Genomic DNA, 20474 nt, shown 5'->3' with positions numbered 1-20474 from the left:
CCACCCAAAGAGCTCATCTTCAGGAAAGTTCTGCTTTGTAGTAGCTCTAGACAGCACCACAACCCTTGCGTAAGACAAGACACCCCCAGTGGCCTTTTTTGAAATGAAGGGAGGGAAAACCAATGGCAAACAAGATCCATTTAGTAGCTCAATAAATTTTCCTAGAAAATAAAAATTAAGTATATTCTCTACTTCTAGGTAAAGCACTAGGTAGAGAATATACTAAATACATTTGTAGGCAATTTTCCCCAGTACTGTGAAGCCCCTACTGAAATAGGGTGAAGTGTTAGCATATTTAATTTAAATATTCCCAAAGAGCTGGATTTAGGGGCTGAATTGCAAGAATGATTATCTTCTAATAGGGGCAATATCTCAATGGCATACAAGTAAGTTGTCTATCAATTCTTGGTTTACAGGATCAAATTTTCAACTTGGAGAGTATCTAATGGATCACAAACACATGCGGGGTTAACAAACAAACAGATGTGGCCTTCTATGAATCATTTATTTACCACATTAGTTAAGTTCAGGCATGGGGTGGACATACCATAGCCCATGAGCCAAATCCAGGGCACCACCATTTTTTTTAAATATAAAGCTTTATTTCAGTATAGCCATGTTAATTCCTAATGTAGGGTCTGTCTCTGGATGCTTTTGTGCTCTAACTACAGAATTGAATGGTTGTAAGAGGCCATCTGGCCTGCAAAGCTGAAAATATTTACTCATCTGGCCTCTTAACAAAAAAAGTTTGCTGATGCCTCCTTTAGACCTTAAAATAGACTGCTGAAAACCTGTTGTTCATGAATGTTTCAATCCCACTCCATGGACTGTATTTGTTCTCAGGCCACATCAATTTAAAAAAAAAAAAAAAAAACCCAGGCAAAAACTCTCTCCCTACAGTTTTATGTCAGGGCACTCTTTCTCAAAGTGTGGTCCAGTGAAATCACCTGAAAATTCCTTTGAAATATAAACGTTCAGATCTCCCTCTACACCTACCGATCAGAAGCTGTGGGAATGGAGCCCAGCAGTGTGCAATTTAATAGCTCTTTTAGGTGATTCATCGGCAAGCTAAAACCAAGAGCCATTGTTGTAGAGCAAACACTGAGAAGAAGAGCCCATGATTTGAAATGGTGATTTCTACCCACCCCTTGCTACAATAATTCTCAATGGGCAAACTCCTTTTTGCATACTAGAATTGGCATTTTAAGAACATCCCTTATAGTGCTACTTTCTTATTGGTAACCTTAGGATAGCCCACTTTGTAGACAATAGTATTGGCAGTTATTATTGGAGTTAAATGGTTATTTGGTGCCAGCAGTAGGGAAAAGCCAAGTAGCTGTTTCATGTCTGTTTCACAGACATGACAGAGTGAGATAATGAGGTTAAATACTCCAGTGATTAAAGACCCAAAATACCCATTGCATGCCTCTGGGTCATAACTCTCTCCCAATTCCTCATCATCATGCACGGGATGCATTTACGTGCTATAATGTAATGAGGCATTTATTTCCAAGAAAAAAGTAGCAGGGTTTATTTCCAGCACCATCAAGGAGATGCTAGAACATGAGAAAAAAGTTTCCCTTGGTATTTGTCCTCATACAGGATATGCCAGGTGCTGCTGTATTGTTGCTCTTTTCCTTTGCTTAATGATCTACTCCTTCCCTGGAGCTCCATCCCTCCCTGTGTCTGGAGAAAGGAATCGCTCTGATAATGAACAGCTGTGGTTTAGATGCAGCTAGAAACCCCGAAGCGGGGAGTGTTGACCTTTTTAAGCCAGGAAGTGATGCAACAGGGAACAGCGAACAAACACAGGTCTCTTTTAAAAATATCTGAATTTGCCATGAAGTTTTAAAAGCTACCAGAAATGAGTTTGAGACCCTATTATATGAGTGAAATAGAGTGACCATACATACTCTGTCTGGTTTGAATTAAGTAGCCCAAGTTCATACCTGTCATATCAGAGTAATGATGACCCCTCCACAAAGGTGTCCTGGTGGTATGATAAGTGTGATATTGTCCCCTTAGTGCATAAAACCAAATGTATAGAGCACAGACTCTAGAATTCCTAGCAGATCTCTGCTTGAAACTCAATTCAGACAATTATGGGTTGTGTGAATTCTGCAGTTTATTCCTTACCCCTCATTTTCCTTAACTGTAAAATAGGAATAATAGTATCCCTATTATAAGATTGCTGAGCAGACTGAGAAAGCATAGACTACCCGCCTGACTGAATGTCTGACACTTGGTAGGTGCTCATTGACTGCCCCTTCCCTTAGGGAAAGAGAAACTGCCTTTAATCAATTGTCCCAAGGCAAGTCACTACACTTTTAATTCTTCACTGCAACCCAGAAATTCATAAGCAACCTTGTTTTTATTCCATTTGTAATTTGTTTTTTTAACATGTTGCCAGTTTCTTTGTAAAAACTATAATGACATTTTAATTTTTTCCTTTCAGAGAAAGTCATATTTTCACTTAAAAAATAAGTCCAGATTCCCAAAGTAGAACCAGAAGCTCAAGTTTGTTAGATTCTATTGCAAAGTAAATGGCAGAAACAGAAACGGCAGAATTGGACTCCACAGTGTTGGAACTTGAGGAGGCCCAACACACTATACCCCATTCTTGACAAGAATCAAATTGACTAAGAGCCACTGCAGTCAGGTAGATGGAAATTAAAGTATCATTTTTATTAGTGATGACATTTTTATGTGACTTAGTGTGAAGGGCAAATGTATTTGCCTACCCACCTCGGCTCCTAAAGACCTTCACCCAGATCACTGGTCCCTGGAGGCAAAGGAAGAAAGCCAAATCCCCTTCAATGAAGAACTTGTAGTAGTTCTAGCCAATCCTTGGTTTATACCCAAAGGACTTAAAATCAGCATACTATAGTGATGCAGCCACATCAATGTTTATAGCAGATCAATTCACAATAGCTAGACCGAGGATGGAACCAACATAGGTGTTCTTCAGTAGACGAATGGATAAAGAAAATGTGGTATATATACACAATGGTGTATTACTGAGCTTTAAAGAAGAGTGAAATTATGGCATTTTCGAGTAAATTATTAGAGTTGGAGAATATCATACTAAGCCAAATAAGCCAATCCCACAAAACCAAAGGCCAAATGTTTTCTCTAATATGCAGATGCTAATTCACAATAAGGCGGGGGACACTAGGGAAGAATAGTGTTACCTTAGATTAGGTAGAGGAAAGTAATGAGAGGAGAGGGGATGTGGGGATAGGAAAGATAGTAGAATGAAACAGACATCATTACTGTATGTATATATGTGACTGCATGACCAATATGATTCTGCAACATGTACACTCAGAAAAATGAGAAATTATATCCCATTTATGTATGATATATCAAAGTGCATAAATGCATTCTACTGTCATATATAACTAATTAAAACAAATAAAAATAAGAAATAGACAATAGATGTGGAGGATGTAGCTCAGTGGTAGAGAACTTCCCTAGCATGCGTGTGGACGAGAGACAGGGAGAGGGAGAGGGAGAGGGAGAGGGAGAGGGAGAGGGAGAGAGAGAATAGCCATATAATTGGTTATTGAATGAAATCCCCATACAGATGAGAACAACAGAAAAGGACATGGGTTAGATATGTCACACTAATGGAGCCCCCCCACACACACACAGAAACATGAAACATTGTCATCACCTTATCACCCTTATTTCTGAGGATTTAATCACAGTAAAGATTTGATCAGACCTGAAATTACAACTTATATTTTGGAAAAGATGCCCAGATAATAAAATACAAACAATTCATCACTTTTTTTTTGACTTGGATCAGAGATTAAACCCACAATATGGCATCCACAGCCAGCCAAATAATTGATCTAAAATAATCAATGCCCCTTTCCTTAGTCTCATGTATAATAACAGCAGTTGTTATTTTAATAAACTTGGGAGTGAACGAAGGTCATCCTCGGCCTAGTGCACTTTAGCTTCTAAAACAGATCAATCGCCTCAGTGGGATCAGAATTTGGTTTTTATTTCAGTCTCATAGATCCTATTCATTTCAACCAGAGGAAATAATAGCTTCATGGGCGTCCTTCCAGCAAGGGGGAAGAATGTAAACCTTTGTTTATGTCTGTCTCCCCAGTGGCTGAGACACTTTGTTCTTCTAACCAGGTCCATTTCTGAGAAATTGCACAGCTTCAATTTAAAAGAGTAGGACAGCTGAACTGAAATTAGCTATTCCCATCCCTAAGAATAGGGTTTTTGGGATATAATCCAAATGGACAAGTGAAATAGAAACACTCCCTCCCCACTAAGTCTTTCAACATGTTCTTCTCTAGGTCCCAGACTACTGCTTAGGCCCAGTAGTTAAGGTAAGAAAAAGGAAGCCACAGAGCAACCTAAATGGTTGTCACCTCCATTTTCAACAGGACATATCAGCAATTACTGAGGTATGCCAGTCAGTCCTTTTGTAACTATCAATTTATTCCTTTCACTCTGGCTATACTGTTCCCAAAGTATGTACTCCTAAACATTGTACAGTTCTTATTTTATCTCCAAGCGTTTGTTTGAACTACCTTCTCGGGGTAAGGCACTATGGGAACCAGCATGTTACCCAAGAGATTGGGGAATGTCGGTCAGAAGGAGCTCATAATTTAGCAGGGAGGGAAGAAAAAAGGCATTCATTAAAAGCAAGGCACAATAAAATAACTGCCAAAAGACGTTTTTTTAAGTGAACGTTGGATCACAAAGGAATGAAAATTTAATATTACCCGAGGGAGTTGGGAAGGATCCTGGGAACTGGTAACATTTGAACCAGACTTTGAAGATGGAGTTGGAGTCTCTGAGGGGCTAAAATGAATTGCATCCCTCTCCCTCATCCAACTTCCAAACAATCTGAGAAATAAAAGTAGTACTGCTTTGAACCTAAAATATCATTTTGATTACTTACCAGGAATAGTGGGCTGATGTGGCTTTAGGTCTATCTATCAAATGGGCCTAATGACACCCCACAATTAGGCAGAACCCCAAGTGAACCTTCACATCCTCACCTGGCTGCACATCTTCAGGTCAGAGCCCCTGGAGGGCCCGGGAGATCTCAGGCTCCCTGCAGGCAGCATATGCCAAGGGAAAACCGACCTGACTGAGGTAACCAAACCCAGTGATTCTTTTCAAATATACCAAAGGGCTGAATGAGTGAAGGGGCAGAGAAAACCCAAGAATGTGCTTAGAAAAATACCCTCCTGAACACAGGTAAGGGGAAAGATACTCCTTTCTGAAAATTAGGATGACTAAGAGGAAGTTTAAAAATAATCCCTCATGGCAGATCATTAACATAGTTTGTTAAGAGAAGGGTCAGGGTGAAAGAGCTCTGGAGGTACTTGAAGATGCAAAGGAAGGCTAGGTTTAGAACAGGCGGAGCCTCATAACAACACTGAAAGATGTGGGCTTTTCTCTATAAGCAATGGGAGTCCAGTCGATTTTTACAGAAAGATAGTATTCATGAGTGATAACTAGCAGATCTGTGAACATTGTATGGAAGCAATTTCAGTAATTCACTGAAAAACCAAGGAACACAGATACTAGGTACTTGGCATTCTTGATTTTATGAAATTTTAAATCATATCTGAGTATTGTGAATCTCAGGTCAGTTGACTGACAGAAAATTTCTCATGACATAAAACATTGAGAATGTTGTATAGAAATAATTACGTCATCATTGGAGATCTGCATATAGTGGAGTGATAATTCAGTAGCCTACTTTCCTGCCTGCCTTTTGTATCCCAACTAGTGAGCAACTACTACAGGTAGAACATCATATGACATGCTGGAATCACAAAGATAAATCTACATAATAGAGAAAATAGATGCCTGGATGTCTAAGTAATGAGATACAACTTCAAAAGAGATCTGTAAAGTTCTATGAGAATTTTTCTTTATACTATCATAGTTGACTGACAAATTTATTAAGCATATATAGTCATTGGCAAGGGCTTTTAAAAAATTAATGCTGTAAGATCACACAAATGAAAATGGTTAATTCTGCCTAATGGAGGTGAAAGGGAGGAGACTGCAGAAGACTTGTCTTTGAGAACAGAATAAGTTTCTTACAGAAAGGAGGTCAAGAAAGCATTTCTTAAAGGGAAAAGAACTATTTGCATTTGGGGCTGGGAGAAGTAATTGCAGTCTCCCTGAACACAAAGGAAAAAAAATATTTTTATAATTTGGGAAGGATGAATTGATACATGTTGCCAACAGCAACATCTCTCTCACCCCTATCACTTCCCTCCTTACCAGCTCATCCCTGAATCCTGGGGTCTTCCCATGTTTTTGCTATCCATAATCCCCCCTGGCTGCTCTGTAACTTGCTAATTTTGCCAAGAACCTTGCATGGGATGTAGACATAGAGCCTGGCACATTTGTAATGGAGGGTTGGCAAGATATTATAAAGTAAAATGAGTTCAAATCACTCTGGTTTACCTTACATTTGAGAAGGCAAGGTCAGCCTTTTGATGTGTGTTTTGAAAGGAGTAAAGACTAAGACCATAGCTTTGTTTGGGAGAGGTTTTTTTTTTTTTTTTTTTTTTTTTTTTTTTTAGACTTAGATCACTTACATTAAAACATTCAGCTTTCAAACAATGACCCCAAAGAAATAATGCTGGCTTTTTTCTTTTATGAAAGTAATATTTGCCTTACCACTCTTGGGATTGAACATTCTCTTTCTATTGAAATGATTCACAGGGATGCTGCTTAGATGGCCTGATACTACACTGACATTAATAGCAGAATATTTCAATCAGAGCTGCCTGACCATAAGGGAATAACTGTTCCCATTGATTAAGTCAAAAACCAAGTTAGTTTGTAAGCAATTGAAGTTGGTTTATGGGTTTTGTTATTTGGCATTTCCGTCTCTTTACAACCCACAGAATTCAAAAGACTTAACAAGCTGATTGAAGCAGTAAGGAGAAGGCATTTGGGGAGTGATACAAAAGGTCACTTACCCCAAAGCAGAAAGTTTTAGCCTTTTGGATCCAAGATAAAGGCAAGTGGCTTTCTCAGCATATTTTAGGTCTGAATGAGAAAGTGGTCAAACTTTAGGAAAGCATGTTTCAAAACATTTGTCAGGGCATCCTTTTCATTTAATCACATAAATTGCTTTCAGTTTTCTTCCTTATTTATGAATCATTTAAAGAGAAACATAAGTTTAATAAATGTAAATAAACATCTTTTTACCTGTGTTTAACCATAAAGTCCTTTTTAAGTGCCAAGTTCTAAGTGCTATATAGTAACAACTCACATATGACCCAATGACCCATGAGTTATATAGCTAGTCTGTGTGTCAGATACTACATAGAATATGAAAATACATTTTTGTATATGAATCTTTATCAACCTACTTTTCTGCCCTTCTAGGAGGACATGCCTGGTTCCAGCTCCTAAGTTATTAGTTTTGTGAAGTCTAGCCATGATCTCGGATTTCTAGTAGCAGGGTGTAAAGTAGAATAGAGACACAATAGGTGGAACTGGGAGTCAACAGGAAGCCCAAGATAGATGGAGATAGAGGCCCTTATAGAACAAAGAACAAGGAGATGATCCTGTCCAGAACTAGAAAGGACCTCAGGAAAAGCTTCATCTGAGGGGCAAGATGGGTCAAGCTTCTAAAGTGTAGAGATGGTAATGATGGAAGTCCTTCCAGAAAAGTCCACTGAGATCAAGGCAAGGCCCAAGCACAGGGCCCACATTGCCAGGAAGGGAACAGGCAAATGTCCCAATCCGGGTGGGATGTAGGAAATGGTTCTGTTCTCCAGGAATCTGGGCTATTCAGAGGAAGGATTGCCCTCTGCCCTTGGGCAGACTTCTGGGGAGATGAGACCTAATCACCCTCCTTTCTTTTGCCAAGGGGAAGTTTCTGATATGCCACACAGGCAGCTCTTCTTTAAGTGAGAGAAGCAGAGCAGCTTATCATGGCAGGTAAACAGGCTTCCAATGAAGTCATCAACCTTGCTCCAGACAAAGCCCCACCTGATACTGATAGATACTAGGCACACACCAGCACTGACCTGAATATTACCTTCTACAGGCACACGCACATGCATGCATACACACACACACACACACACATACACACACACACACACAGGGACGGAGGGGTGGGGGTGGTTATGCTATCCCAAATTCCTCCTATGCAAAAACCCCTCAAGTATAAGTACTCTTTCCTTGCAGGTTCCATACCTAGAAAAGTGTCCCTGGGGATCTTCAGAAAAGCAAAGCAAAAAGACAAGGCCTAAATGGAAACCAGCTGATGGTGGCTAGCACAGGATTCCTATGAAAATATCTAGGGCACTGGTAATAAAGACTGTTTTCTTGAACCAAGAAGAGGTGAAGCTGGGGGTGGGGAATGTTTGGTAGCAAATAAACACAAATTCACTCAAAAGTATATAAAGGGATATATGTCTATAGGAAGAGTTGGCCAGCCATGGTCCTCTTCCATTGTCTGCATCTCTTTCCCCACCCTTCATCTCTGCATCTGTGTATCTCCTTCATGCCTCTCCTCTCTCACACATACCCTGCTTTCCTCACTCACTTGGATCATGTGATCTCTCCCCTCCATGATTCCCTTTGCTCCTGTTTTCTTCCTTCATGTGGGGCTTTCTGTGCCTTGATTCACCCTCACCTGGTATCTTCAGAGCCACTACTAATGGAGGCTTCACTCCCCAAAATGGAGGACCCTTGCAGCCCACCTCCCACCTGTTCACTTTGGGCTCGGATCTTCACACCACTTGTGGGAAGGCAAATGCATACCTGATGACAATCTCTAATCCAATCAGGTTTGGGAAAAGACAAGTAAGGCTGCCCTTCAGGGCTAGGTGCAGGTCAGTTCTCAGAGAGGAATGTGGGTAAAGGAGCAGGATGAGTATTTCCAGCACATCCTCCACAATGACCTCTTCAAGGGCTTTCAAGATTTCTCAGTCAACCCACTCATCCAATTCCCTGGTTCTGTCCTTTGGCCTCTGGTTGCTGGACAGAAAAGCAAAGCAAAAAGACAAGGCCTAAATGGAAACCAGCTGATAGTGGCTAGCACAGGATTCCTATGAAAATATCTAGGGCACTGGTAATATACAAACTGCATTGTACATTCTGTACAGTTCTTGGGTTGGAAAATTAAGTTCCAGATTCTAAGTGTTGTTTAATACTGTTCAGCAGTATTGAAGACAGAGAATTTTCCATATTAATTAAATAGATTTCACATTTAAGTCTGAAGGATGAGGAATACCATGAACCATTAGTTTTCTTTTTTTTTCCAGTCTGAGGGAGGTATTTCAATTAATCCAAACCCTGTATCTTCAGTATTTAGACAACCTCATATCTCTTGTCACATTTGCTGAGAAGTCACATACCAAAATAAAATATACAGGCATGTTTGTTGTGGTAGATTGATATTAGCTTCAAACATGGGAGGACTACATATGCAGGAACTCTTTTAAGTTATATACCAATAAAAGTTGCCATATACAGGTAATGACAGGAAAAGATACAGAAAAAATTCACATTATTTTACCTCTGCTTAGTCCTAAAGTGAAGCATCTTGTTACATGTGGTTTTATTTTGACTGGTTAATTGTTCATGAAATTCTTTATATTTCTAAATGCCTTCTTCAGAATTTAGGCACAGAATGAGAACTTTCTTATGTACATATATGAATATACCACCAATGAATCTCCATATCATGTACAACCACAAGACTGGGGTCCTAATTAGAATAATTTATATTCCATGTATGTATAATATGTCAAAATACACTCTATTGTCATATATATCTAAAAAGAACAAATAAAAGATATATTCTATTCTTGTATAATTATATCAAAATGGACTCTACTGTCATGTATAACTAAAAAGAACTAATGAAAAATTGTTATAGCAGCACACAGGATTGGTGCATTGGGTCTGGCAGTCAACAATTGGGCACATCACCAAAATTCACTAAAAAATATTTTGCTTTATTACCCATTTCTAAGTAAGGTCAGACACATTTCAGTTATTCTTTCTTGAATAAATAATGTATCCTACCTCCATAAAATAAAGGCACTATGCAAAGTATCTGCTTCTGTAGAAGACCTAGAAAATATTCTGCTTAAAATAAGATGTATTTTTTCTTATGTGACTCATTTGTTTTCTAGGGCTTACTTGCTAAGTAGTTCAGAGATTTCTAATGTTTCCTTCTACAAACATAGCACAATAAAATATTCTCTCTGTGTAATATTTCCACAATTGTACCTGAATATTCATGTATTTACAAACTGGAGTCTTCCTAATTATAAGAAATGCTTTAGAGAGAAAGAAAAAAAATTATGTTGTCATTCTTAAATACAACTAATTACCAGCTTTATATCATTTTCTCTTACCATTCATCTGTACAGTAATTGCTGACGTCCACTAAGTCTGCCTAAAAATTAGTATCTTATGGGTTTACTTAGTTGTTTTGGCCCCATTATATAAACTAAATATAGAAGTTGGTGATCATGTTTCTGTTGATAGACTCAACCATTGAATCAAAGACAGTGCTTTTTGAGGAAGAGGTTAGATGAAGAGCACTTGTTCAATGATTTTTAATGTTATGCAAATTATAATCACGTAAGCAAAGCTGTGTAAAGTAAAACATTGACAAAGTTTCACAATACCTATTGTTTTGAAACATGAATTTTTCACACAAACTTTTTAAAAACTAAGAATCACATAATCCCAGAGCGGGCAGCACTAAGAATTAACTGAGTTCCTATTATTGCTACAAGGCTTTAGCTGGTAAATAGAAATAGCTTCCCACCATCGACACAGTCCTGAGTTAGGCAAGGTCTTCAGGAAGTCATCTCACACAAAGTGATGCCGCAGTCTTGGCTGGGCACAGAATCACGAGCCAATCAAGCAGGAACAAAACTTTATTTTGAAAAAGCCGCTAACACTCTCAGCGCCAGCAAGTCAAAAACCGGTCCTCCCACGAGGGTGTCCGACCGGAACCGCGCGCCGACCGGAACCCCCGGGGTCCCCCGGACCTCCCCCGGAATTTCCTCCTACTATCCTTCCCCAACCAATGGGAACTCTCCAAGAGTCTGGTAACATGAGTCCGTAACATGAGTCCGGTAGCAGGCCAAGGTGAACAGCGGGAGTCCAATTTGCATATGAATGTAAATCTTAACATAATCATCTCAGTGGCTAGCTGGCGTCACTTTACAACCAAAGGTGCCATACATTGTATATTTGCTTGTGGCTCCTAGCAAAGTGAGAACCACCCTTTCTGAATGACCTGTAGTATAATAATCATGATCTGTGGCCTGTGGGCATTAAGACTTAAAAATAATTTCCTATGCTGCATCTCCTGTAAAATAGGAACCATTTTCCAACCGCAGATAAATTATCCCTATAAGCACTTTAGATCATATATGGTGATCTTCACATAAAACCAAAGCACTGGTTTGAATAAAATTCTCAGCTATTGAGGCATTTTACTGCAACATACCCAATGTTTTCACAAATGCCTGAACTGATCATAGATTATGATTTCATGTCAGAAGAGAGAGAAATGCTTTAAAAAACAAAGCTGTCTGGAATGGTAAGACATTCTTCTGCTCCTGCCACCTATCTCCCTCACAATGCCCAACCCAGTCTTTGTTTAATCCAACATAGAAACTTTTCACTTTATTGGGAGTGCTGGATGAATTGCATAGCAGTCAGAATGAAATGTGACCAAAGTCTAAGAGGTTATCTTACACAAAGAACTAGGGCTCCATGTGTAATTAGAAAGCCTTAGGTCAACCTGGAATCCTGTAGAATGCAGCTGCTGAATCCATTATCCAAACTCACGTTTTTGTGTGCTATGATGCTTCCAGTTCCAAAATTGTAAAAGCTGAAGAGCATGGCAAGCCTCTTGCCTCTTTTTGCTTAAAGCAACTTAAAGATTGTTCTAAAATTAAATTCTAATAGAATTTCTAAGAACTACTGCAAGACTTTGGTTATAGAAGAAGATGAAAAATGACTGCAATCAAGTAAGGAACTAATCTACTTTTCCCCAAAATCAACTCCCCCCCAAAAAAAATAAACAAGAATTTACACACACACACACACACACACACACACACACACACACTCCCTTAGGGATCAATTTTTTTCCTTAATACTACATATTTTTTAAAATGTCAATCTAAATCACATTTTTTCAGGTGTGGGAGTTGAATTTGTCTGTAAGTTTAGCTGAGCAAGACAGAATTTGTGAGGATCTTGTCAAAAGGAAATTATATTAATTTTTTTAACAGCATAAAGAAAATGGCAGTGAGCTATATTAGTCCTGCTACATATGCAGGGGATTCTCAAAATGTTTTCTTTGTGCTAATAAAAATATATTATCCTTGGTATTTTACAAAGCTCTTTGCTTACTAAAAATTCACAACCCACAGATTCTAACTTATAAATTTGTGAATTTTTCCTAGAGACTTTTAGAATATCCTATGTCCAAAATATAATTTAGCAAAGACAGTTTGAACAGAAAAATCAAAGAAAAACAAGGAAAAGAGGGAGGGGAGAGACACATCCTGATTGGCTAAACCTTCCAGGTGAAGCACTATCAATATAACTGGTAGCAGTGACCTGACATAGTTCCCCTGGACATAGAATTTTCTTTGAAAACCCATCCTAGAACTTGACTCCATGAGCTGTACAAAAAACAAATTGATAGTTTTTACAGATGCATCAAAATATTATAATTTAGGGTGGGGATTTTTGAGGTCCATTATCAAGATATTCAGATAGGCTTCAAGGATCCGTGAACCCCCTGAAATTGCATGGAGGCATTTTTGTATTTTTCCAAAGAAAGCGTTACTAGCTCTCCTGAGATTCATAGAAGAGTGCCAAGATCCTTGCCTCCACAAATTAGGTTAAGAACCATTGCTTTAGGTCATTGCTAAACACTAGGTATCACTTTCTTTACCCTGGAAACAAAGGCTGAGTAAGAGAGATGTGACAGAAAAGTGTTACCATGCATTAGCAAGTTTAATTTATAACAAGCGTGGTATTTTTAGACCTAATCTGATTCTCTACCTCTCCTAAGAAATTTAAAAATGCTTTTATTTTAGTCTAATATAGCTTTTATTGTCTATGGAATAAATTTTTCAATGTTTTATCACTGAAGGAAATAGGAAGGAATTTGGAGTTATAGACATATAATTTATAAGAAAAGGGATACTATGCTCCAATTTTTACTATTTAATTTTGAGCTTTGTATTAATATACTTGCTTCAATTATTCTATTTTATAATCAGTCTCATTCCAATACAGAAAACCCTAACCTGAAAATGCTTCTATGTTTCTAGAGGTTATAACATTTTCCAACATTGACAAATATATTGGCAGGAGATAAGTTGGCAGTTTATTACTGTCATAGAAATTAGCCTTTAAAAAAAAAGTCTGTCTTTTGCATGGATGAATCCTCTCAAAGAGAGGACTTTTCCAGCCATCTTGCTTGCTGTCCTGTAGACCCTAACTGGAACATTCTAGAAAGTTCATTCTAGGACTTCTTCCTCCTTGAGAATACAGAGTGGATTATACTTGGTCTGAGAGTTAAAGTCCCACTAAATTCATGCTCAAGAGTCAGAATTGGGCAAATTTTTGGAGGAGATCCTAAAATGAATGTAGATATATCCGTTTTATATCAAACAGGAAAATGGCATATTGTTCCTTGATAAAAGGCATAGGAGCCTGGGTTAAAGCAAAGCAAAGGGAGAAATAAAGTAGTATATATAGTATTTTGAGAAATACCTCATATCAGAATTTCACATTGGAAAAGATGCCTTCTCTTCCAAAGTATATGAAAAGAAATACAAATCCCTATATGGGTGGATATTTTTTAGGACACCAAGTTCTCTCCTAGAAGAGGTGTGCTCTACTAACATTTCAACTTAGCTTTTCATCTTCAGAGCAACTTCCATTTACTTAGTGGTCATGGTCAGCAGCAATGCAAAAGTATCCCCTTCATACATACCCAGAGCTTGAGAGAAACCTAGTGTCCAAGACAGTAAGGGATCCTGGGTCAAGACAGAGCAGCAAGACCTTTCACTCCCTGACTTGGATTGGAAGGAATAATTCTCAAAACCTCACCATCCACGAAGACTAACAGGACCCTAGGTCACTTCTCTCCCCAGGTTCCTTCTGGAGAACAAAAAGAAATCTTGGCTTAATCAACAAGCATCCTTTTCTTTATATTTTTTAAATGTAGATTTGAACAGCACCCATTTTGGTGTATCTGGCATTTGGAAAATTCCCTTAAAATGAAACTCAAATACAAAAAAAATATTTTCTAACTTAGAGTAGATAAAGCCCTGCAAGACTGAAGTACTCAGATGTTAAAAGTAAAACAGGTCACATAAGTCAAATAAGATCTCTAGAGCAAGAAACAGAATCCCAAACTATTATTTGCCACTGGGAAGCAGGTTTTTTTTTTATATAAGATAAAACCACAGCAAAAGGGACTAAGGGAGAACCAGGTGACCAAAGGTTTGATGTTTTTTTTAAGTTCATATTTACAGAAGTGGCAAGATTTCAATTTTATCTTTTTAAGAGAACTTTTAAGATGACCTTCTAATTTTTCTGTTACTTCTCAACTTCCTAATTATTCTGAGGACATAGGGAGAGAAAATACAGTGTAAATCCAAACTGAACAAAAGGGAGTTATCAGTGAACGCTGATGATACTTGAAATGTCACTTGAAAATGAATTTAATGTCTCATTGTGTCTCATTTTAAAAATTTGTTCTTTTTAGATATACATGGCAGTACAGTGTATTTTGAAATATCATACATGTATGTCAGACATTCATTTTTTTATTTTTTTAGACCTTGTTGGACCTTTATTTTATTCATATATTTATATGTGGTGCTGAGAACCGAACCCAGTGCCTTACACACGCTAGGCAAGTGCTCAACCACTGAGCCACAACTCTAGTCCCATCAGACATTTATTTTTAATACTCCAGTTTAATACGTTAGCTTGAACTACACATGCAGCACTGATACAAGAATATTTTTACCTAAAAATAGCAATGTGCCATGGCTTGGAATAAATAGCTTAAAGATTTTCAGAAAGATCTATGAAACCCCTTAATTCAACTCAATTCACCAAATGTGTACTGATCACGTGCCTGGCGCCTTGCTCAGTAGAGAAGAATTTCACTGTGGCAGGTGCTGTGTCTCCTGAGGAATCAGTTAGGACCACCGTGCTGCTGAGCACCAGTAATCAAGCTGATCGCCTGTGGTCAGGATGCTAGACCTGCAATTTAGCCAGCAGTTGATTCAACCACCGCTCTGCAGATATTCAAAGTCTTTAATAAAGAGAACTATTTAACATTTTCTTATCGCTCTCATAACTTCAGGAGGGTGGCAATTTTTAACTTGCCATTTTTTTATATAGGAAATGGAACTACTGGATAGATAAGAGACTTGCTTAGGATTACATTTAGCTTCCAATCTTTTGGCTGCTGGCCCAGTGCTTTTTCTGTTAACCGGTTCCTTCCTCTCCCCTCACCATAGGCTCCCCGCTGCAAAGTAGGGTAATTGGTGCCTTAGCTGACTTGTGCATCCGGACAGCTGTGGGGAGAGGGCAAAGTCAGATGGATGCCCTGGGGGTGGGATTCTGCTAATGAGTTTTCTGTAAATTTTCATTCAATATTTTATCCCTTCATATGTTGTCACCTCCCCTGTGCTCAGTAATTTTAGTTTTTGCTTTTTGTTTCTCTTTTTGTTTCTTTGGTTTGCTGGCTTTGTGTTCTTTTCTGTTTTTTCCCTTTTCTTTTCCTTTTTTAATGCAGGAATCGGACAAGGGGTTCCGGTGGTGGCACTTATCGTGGAAGGAGGGCCCAATGTGATCTCCATCGTTTTGGAGTACCTCCGAGACACGCCTCCTGTGCCTGTGGTGGTCTGTGATGGCAGTGGACGGGCATCTGACATCCTGGCATTTGGGCATAAATATTCAGAAGAAGGCGGGTAGGTAACCCCCGCAGCCTATAGTAGACCCAAGGGCAAAGCTCATATTTGATGCTTGGAAAAGAGGGTGTGAGACGAGTGTTCCAGTAGCTCAACCAACACTTCACATCAGAATCAGCTATGGACAAATTGTCTAAGTGATACATATGGAGGGAGAGTGGTGGGGAAAATCAGAGGAACAGACCCTAAATGTCCCGTGAAATGATAAATTCCATGGATTCTGTACCAGACTACACTGATAAGAGAGTGAGGGGAAGAAAGGAGATTGTAGATGTGGTCATCTTTTCTCTTCCCTTAATTTCTCCTCCAAATAAGAAAAAGCAAGAATGGGTTACAATACATGAAGCACAGTTAATCTGGACCAAATAGTGCAGGTTAGTAACCAAGTAAACCCTGGATGTGCAGCTTGGCTTCCAAACACCAGCATTACCAAGCTGCTGTACAAAACATTTGGTGAAGCCCATCATGGTAGCTACTCCGGAGACTGAGACAGGAGGATCGTAAGTTCAAGGCCAGCCTGGGCAATTTAGCAAGATCCTGTCTCCAAATAAAGGATAGCTCAGTGGTAGAAAGCACCTGGATTCAATCCCCAATACTACAATAAATACAGTTAAAAAACATTTGATGGATAATGCTCTTAGGTCCTGCTAGACTGGCTTGGAAAGTTAGGGGGGAAAAAATGGTAGCTTCTCTGGTCTTTTTGTGAAATCCTCTTGAGTCACCTCCCCATGTACTTACCTTGGTTCATCTGCTGTCTAATGCTGCTTTCACCAGTCCAAAGCCCTCAACCCTGAAAGACTCCTTCACAGGCCCCCTCCAATCTGAGTTCCTACTCAATGACTATTGGGGTTCAAGCATTCTTGCAGATATACAGATCAAAGTAACTCATGTCAAAGTATGCAGGAGTTTAAAGAACACAAGAAAGTCATTCATTTTTAAAGAACTTAATCCAATCAGTTTTTATAACCACACAAAATTAAGAGCTGGGGATCTTTTATTCATGCTTTTTATGAATGTCCAGCGAGTGTCCTGCACTATGTCATACACTGAGATAAAAAATGAAAATAACAAAATTGCCACCCTTAAGAAGTTATTGTCAATCTAGTAAATGGGTGAGCATATAGTTACCAAAAAATGACAGATGAGCTGACCTACTGCACAGGACACTCCCTCCTCTGCCTCTCCTATCCAGCCTTCCTTAAAGTAAAGAGACTTCACCTTCTAGCTCAACACCACCACTCCTCTTTCCATCTTGACTCTGTCTTTGCCAGCTGCTCAGCCCTCCAGGTGAGCCATAGAGCAGGTTTACCTCATTAGTACAGGAACCTAAATATCTGAATTAAGGAATAATGAAAAGCATGGGGCTTCTAGCCGGACAATGGTTTTAGGCCTAAAGGGTTGATACCAAGAAAACCTCTGCCTTTTTTTAATTAAAAAAATTATCCATATTCCTCACTTTTTGAAACTTAACAATATGTCTTTTTCCAGAAATAAACAAGAATTTTATAGTTTTTAGCTTTGGCTTATTTTGTGCTTCCTAATGTTTGCAGATTATTTTATTGTATTCCTACAAAGTAGATACAGATTTGCATTCAGAATGCAAGTTTCCTTTTAAAATGGTAAAGAAAAAATAAGCTGTTTACCTCCACATTTCAGGCTTCCTAGATCTATACATAATGAAAACTGGAACTTAGCGTCTATTATTTATTATTATCTTAGGTTGTGTGTCTTGAAAATGTTCAAGTCTCCCATAAATTTGCCCTTCCTGTTCCTGTTTTAATATGGGAGAAATTTGATACATCTTAATGGTTGGGAGGTATACTAGATAGTTTAACATAGTAGACAGATATTCAGAGAAGTTAAATGGTTTTCTAAGACCACAACATACCTTAATCTAGACTAGGATTCTTTCTAGGATATTATAGAAAGTCACTGAAATGTGTTTTGAGATATGTGCTTCAGTATTTCTCATAAAGTATTTCAATGAAGCTGTGTTTTAAATATTTAAAAGTACTAAAGGTATGCCCAGCTTCCTCTTTGAATTATAATTTTTTATTTTTTATTATTTATTCTCTCTGTCCCAATAAAGATAAAACCAATGTATTCCTGGTTGCAACCAGTGTCCAAATTGAAGATTCCTATGTCATGGGGAGCCCTTCCCCATAGAGGCCATCTTCCCCATTCCCAAAATCAATACTTATAACACCATGCCCTTTTAACTTGGCAGTCCTACCTCTAATTATTTTATGGTTGAAATATCTGAAACCACAATCCCACGATATGGAATCTGCATAAACATATGAACATGGCTATGGCTAATTATCAAAGAATATGAAGTATCTACATAAACTAGTAGAGATAAAAAAAATATAATTTTATATTTTTTATATTTTGAAACTTTAAATTCAAACCGTAATATTTACAATGCTTAAGAAAGTAGAAGCCTGAAGCTGTGTCTGTCTATTCACATATTCTATATACAGATTCTCTATATATAGATATGAGAGAGAGAGAGAGAGAGAGAGAGAGAAAGTGTGTTATGATAAAAATGTATTCCTTCTCCAGGAAAGCAGTGATAAATTTATCATGATAAATTAAGTCAGAATGTTCCTTTGCCATCTGAATAACTGCCAGAATTAATCATGTTTATTTAGCTTGAAAGGAAATTGTCTAGCCACATATGTGCAGCCAATTTTAAAAATCATTTCCAAAGAACATTATTTTGCAGTAGTGTGCTTTCTTTTTTGCTAAAAAGAAGACCTGGTTCACCTAGACTATATATACCAGGAAGGATTTCTTTGATTTCTGACAAAGTCCAACATATTTGGATATATTTCACTATAAATATAAAAATATAACTGTTCATATAAACAAATGTGTCATTGTACATATAAAATTAGATATAGGAAACATACACACCCTATTTATGAAAACTATTTCAGGATTGAATCAGTATCTTTTCAGTTACTTTGGTGATATGATTTTAAAATTGTTAATTTATAGGTTTTTAAACAAGACAGGTCAAAGGAGTGTAAATGTGTATATTCAGCTATATACTTTTTCATTTAAAATCTTGGAGTAAAATTTTCACACCTTATGTTTTAACTTTTGTGATCTTTCTGTTTTTTTTTTTTTCAAATTCCTTTCCAAGAACATGAATTTGAAAAGAGAATCAATTTGGAAGCAAATTATAATTGGCAAATCTGATTAGCTTTTGTAGAGATTACCTGAGGTAGAAAAAGACAGATCTTATCTATCACAATGCAAATGAGTTTGGATAAACCAAGAGACAACTGCAATTAAATTCTTATTTTTGTCTTTTTCTCCATTTCTCTGCAACATATTCTACCTGAAAGAAAACCTGTTTCTCATCTGTCATGGTTTAGAATGAATCAGTAATCTCTTTCCCTAACTGATTTAATTCTTCAGAAATATTATCAAATTGTATTTCTTAATCACAAATGACTAAATGCTATAAATGCAAAAAGATCCATGCTACCCAATTAGTGTTAGAATTGAATAAGATGTTAAACACCAAGATCCCACTTTGGGTTATGTTTGATTGGGTAAGACAAATAGCATTCATTGCCCAAAGTTGAGAACACTTTTCAGGCTGCTGTCTCCTGATGTTGAAATCAGAGACTCCTTTGCCTGATCATTGTCAGCCTCCAGTCTCAAACTGCTAAGTGTGGGTCAGTCCTTCATTTACCATTCAGGGAGAAAGTATTTTTGAAATGAAAAAAATATTAGTTTGAAAAAGACACCTGAATGCATATATGTTCTGAGATGATGCTCCTTGTTCATCAAAATTTTATCACCAATGTATGTTTATTTTAGCATCTTTGTCCCCAAAACAGACATCTGGATTTACCATTTTTAGACACCCTAGGATAAGAAGGAGAACCAGCTGGTAGCAGAAAGCCTTCAAGAATTTTAGTAGTCGGTTTATAATTTTGGGGAAATTATCAGCAAGGTAAACACCAAGAGACTGTTCACATTCTTATGTTCCAGTGGAATTTGTTTTAGATTCTATGAAGAATAAATTAGCAATGGCTTCCTCATGGCAAAAGAATATATAATATATTCAAATACAAATTAGGCTTTCCTATTTAAAGGGAGCTTGATAAGAGCCCTTACATTTTTTGATGAGCTAAGGCAAAAGTATAAATGGAACATCACTAGAGATGAAAAAGGAAAACTATGTTGCATGACTTCCAATTATATAACCACAAAGTATTTGCAGAGATTTGGGGAAAGTTTCTCTTAGAATACACATCAAAATGACCAAAGATGGGGAAAAAAAATCACCAGAAAACTAGGAATTTCAGTAACCCTGATGAAGTCTCTAATCCCTGGGGTCTATCATTCTGTGCAATGATCATAAATGTTTTCTCCTGCTGCTCCAGAAATTTCCAGCTTAAGCTGAAGGATGGCAAAGCCCTGTCATTTGTCCCTGTACTACCTGCAGAA

General features: G+C 37.8%; 1 protein-coding gene across 1 annotated transcript in view; it reads left to right on the top strand.

The window, feature by feature from the left end:
* Positions 1 to 20474, top strand: part of TRPM3 (transient receptor potential cation channel subfamily M member 3) — a 279668-nt gene that overhangs the window by 50899 nt on the left and 208295 nt on the right. The window contains exon 5 of the mRNA XM_081264172.1: positions 15830 to 16004. Coding sequence (XP_081120298.1) covers positions 15830 to 16004 — 175 coding nt within the window. The remainder of the gene's footprint in view (positions 1 to 15829; positions 16005 to 20474) is intronic.

The sequence above is a fragment of the Spermophilus citellus genome (assembly GCF_964194105.1).
Source record: "Spermophilus citellus genome assembly, chromosome: 2".
In the NCBI taxonomy this organism is placed as follows: domain Eukaryota; kingdom Metazoa; phylum Chordata; class Mammalia; order Rodentia; family Sciuridae; genus Spermophilus; species Spermophilus citellus.
This window is presented reverse-complemented; position numbering and strand designations above follow the sequence as displayed.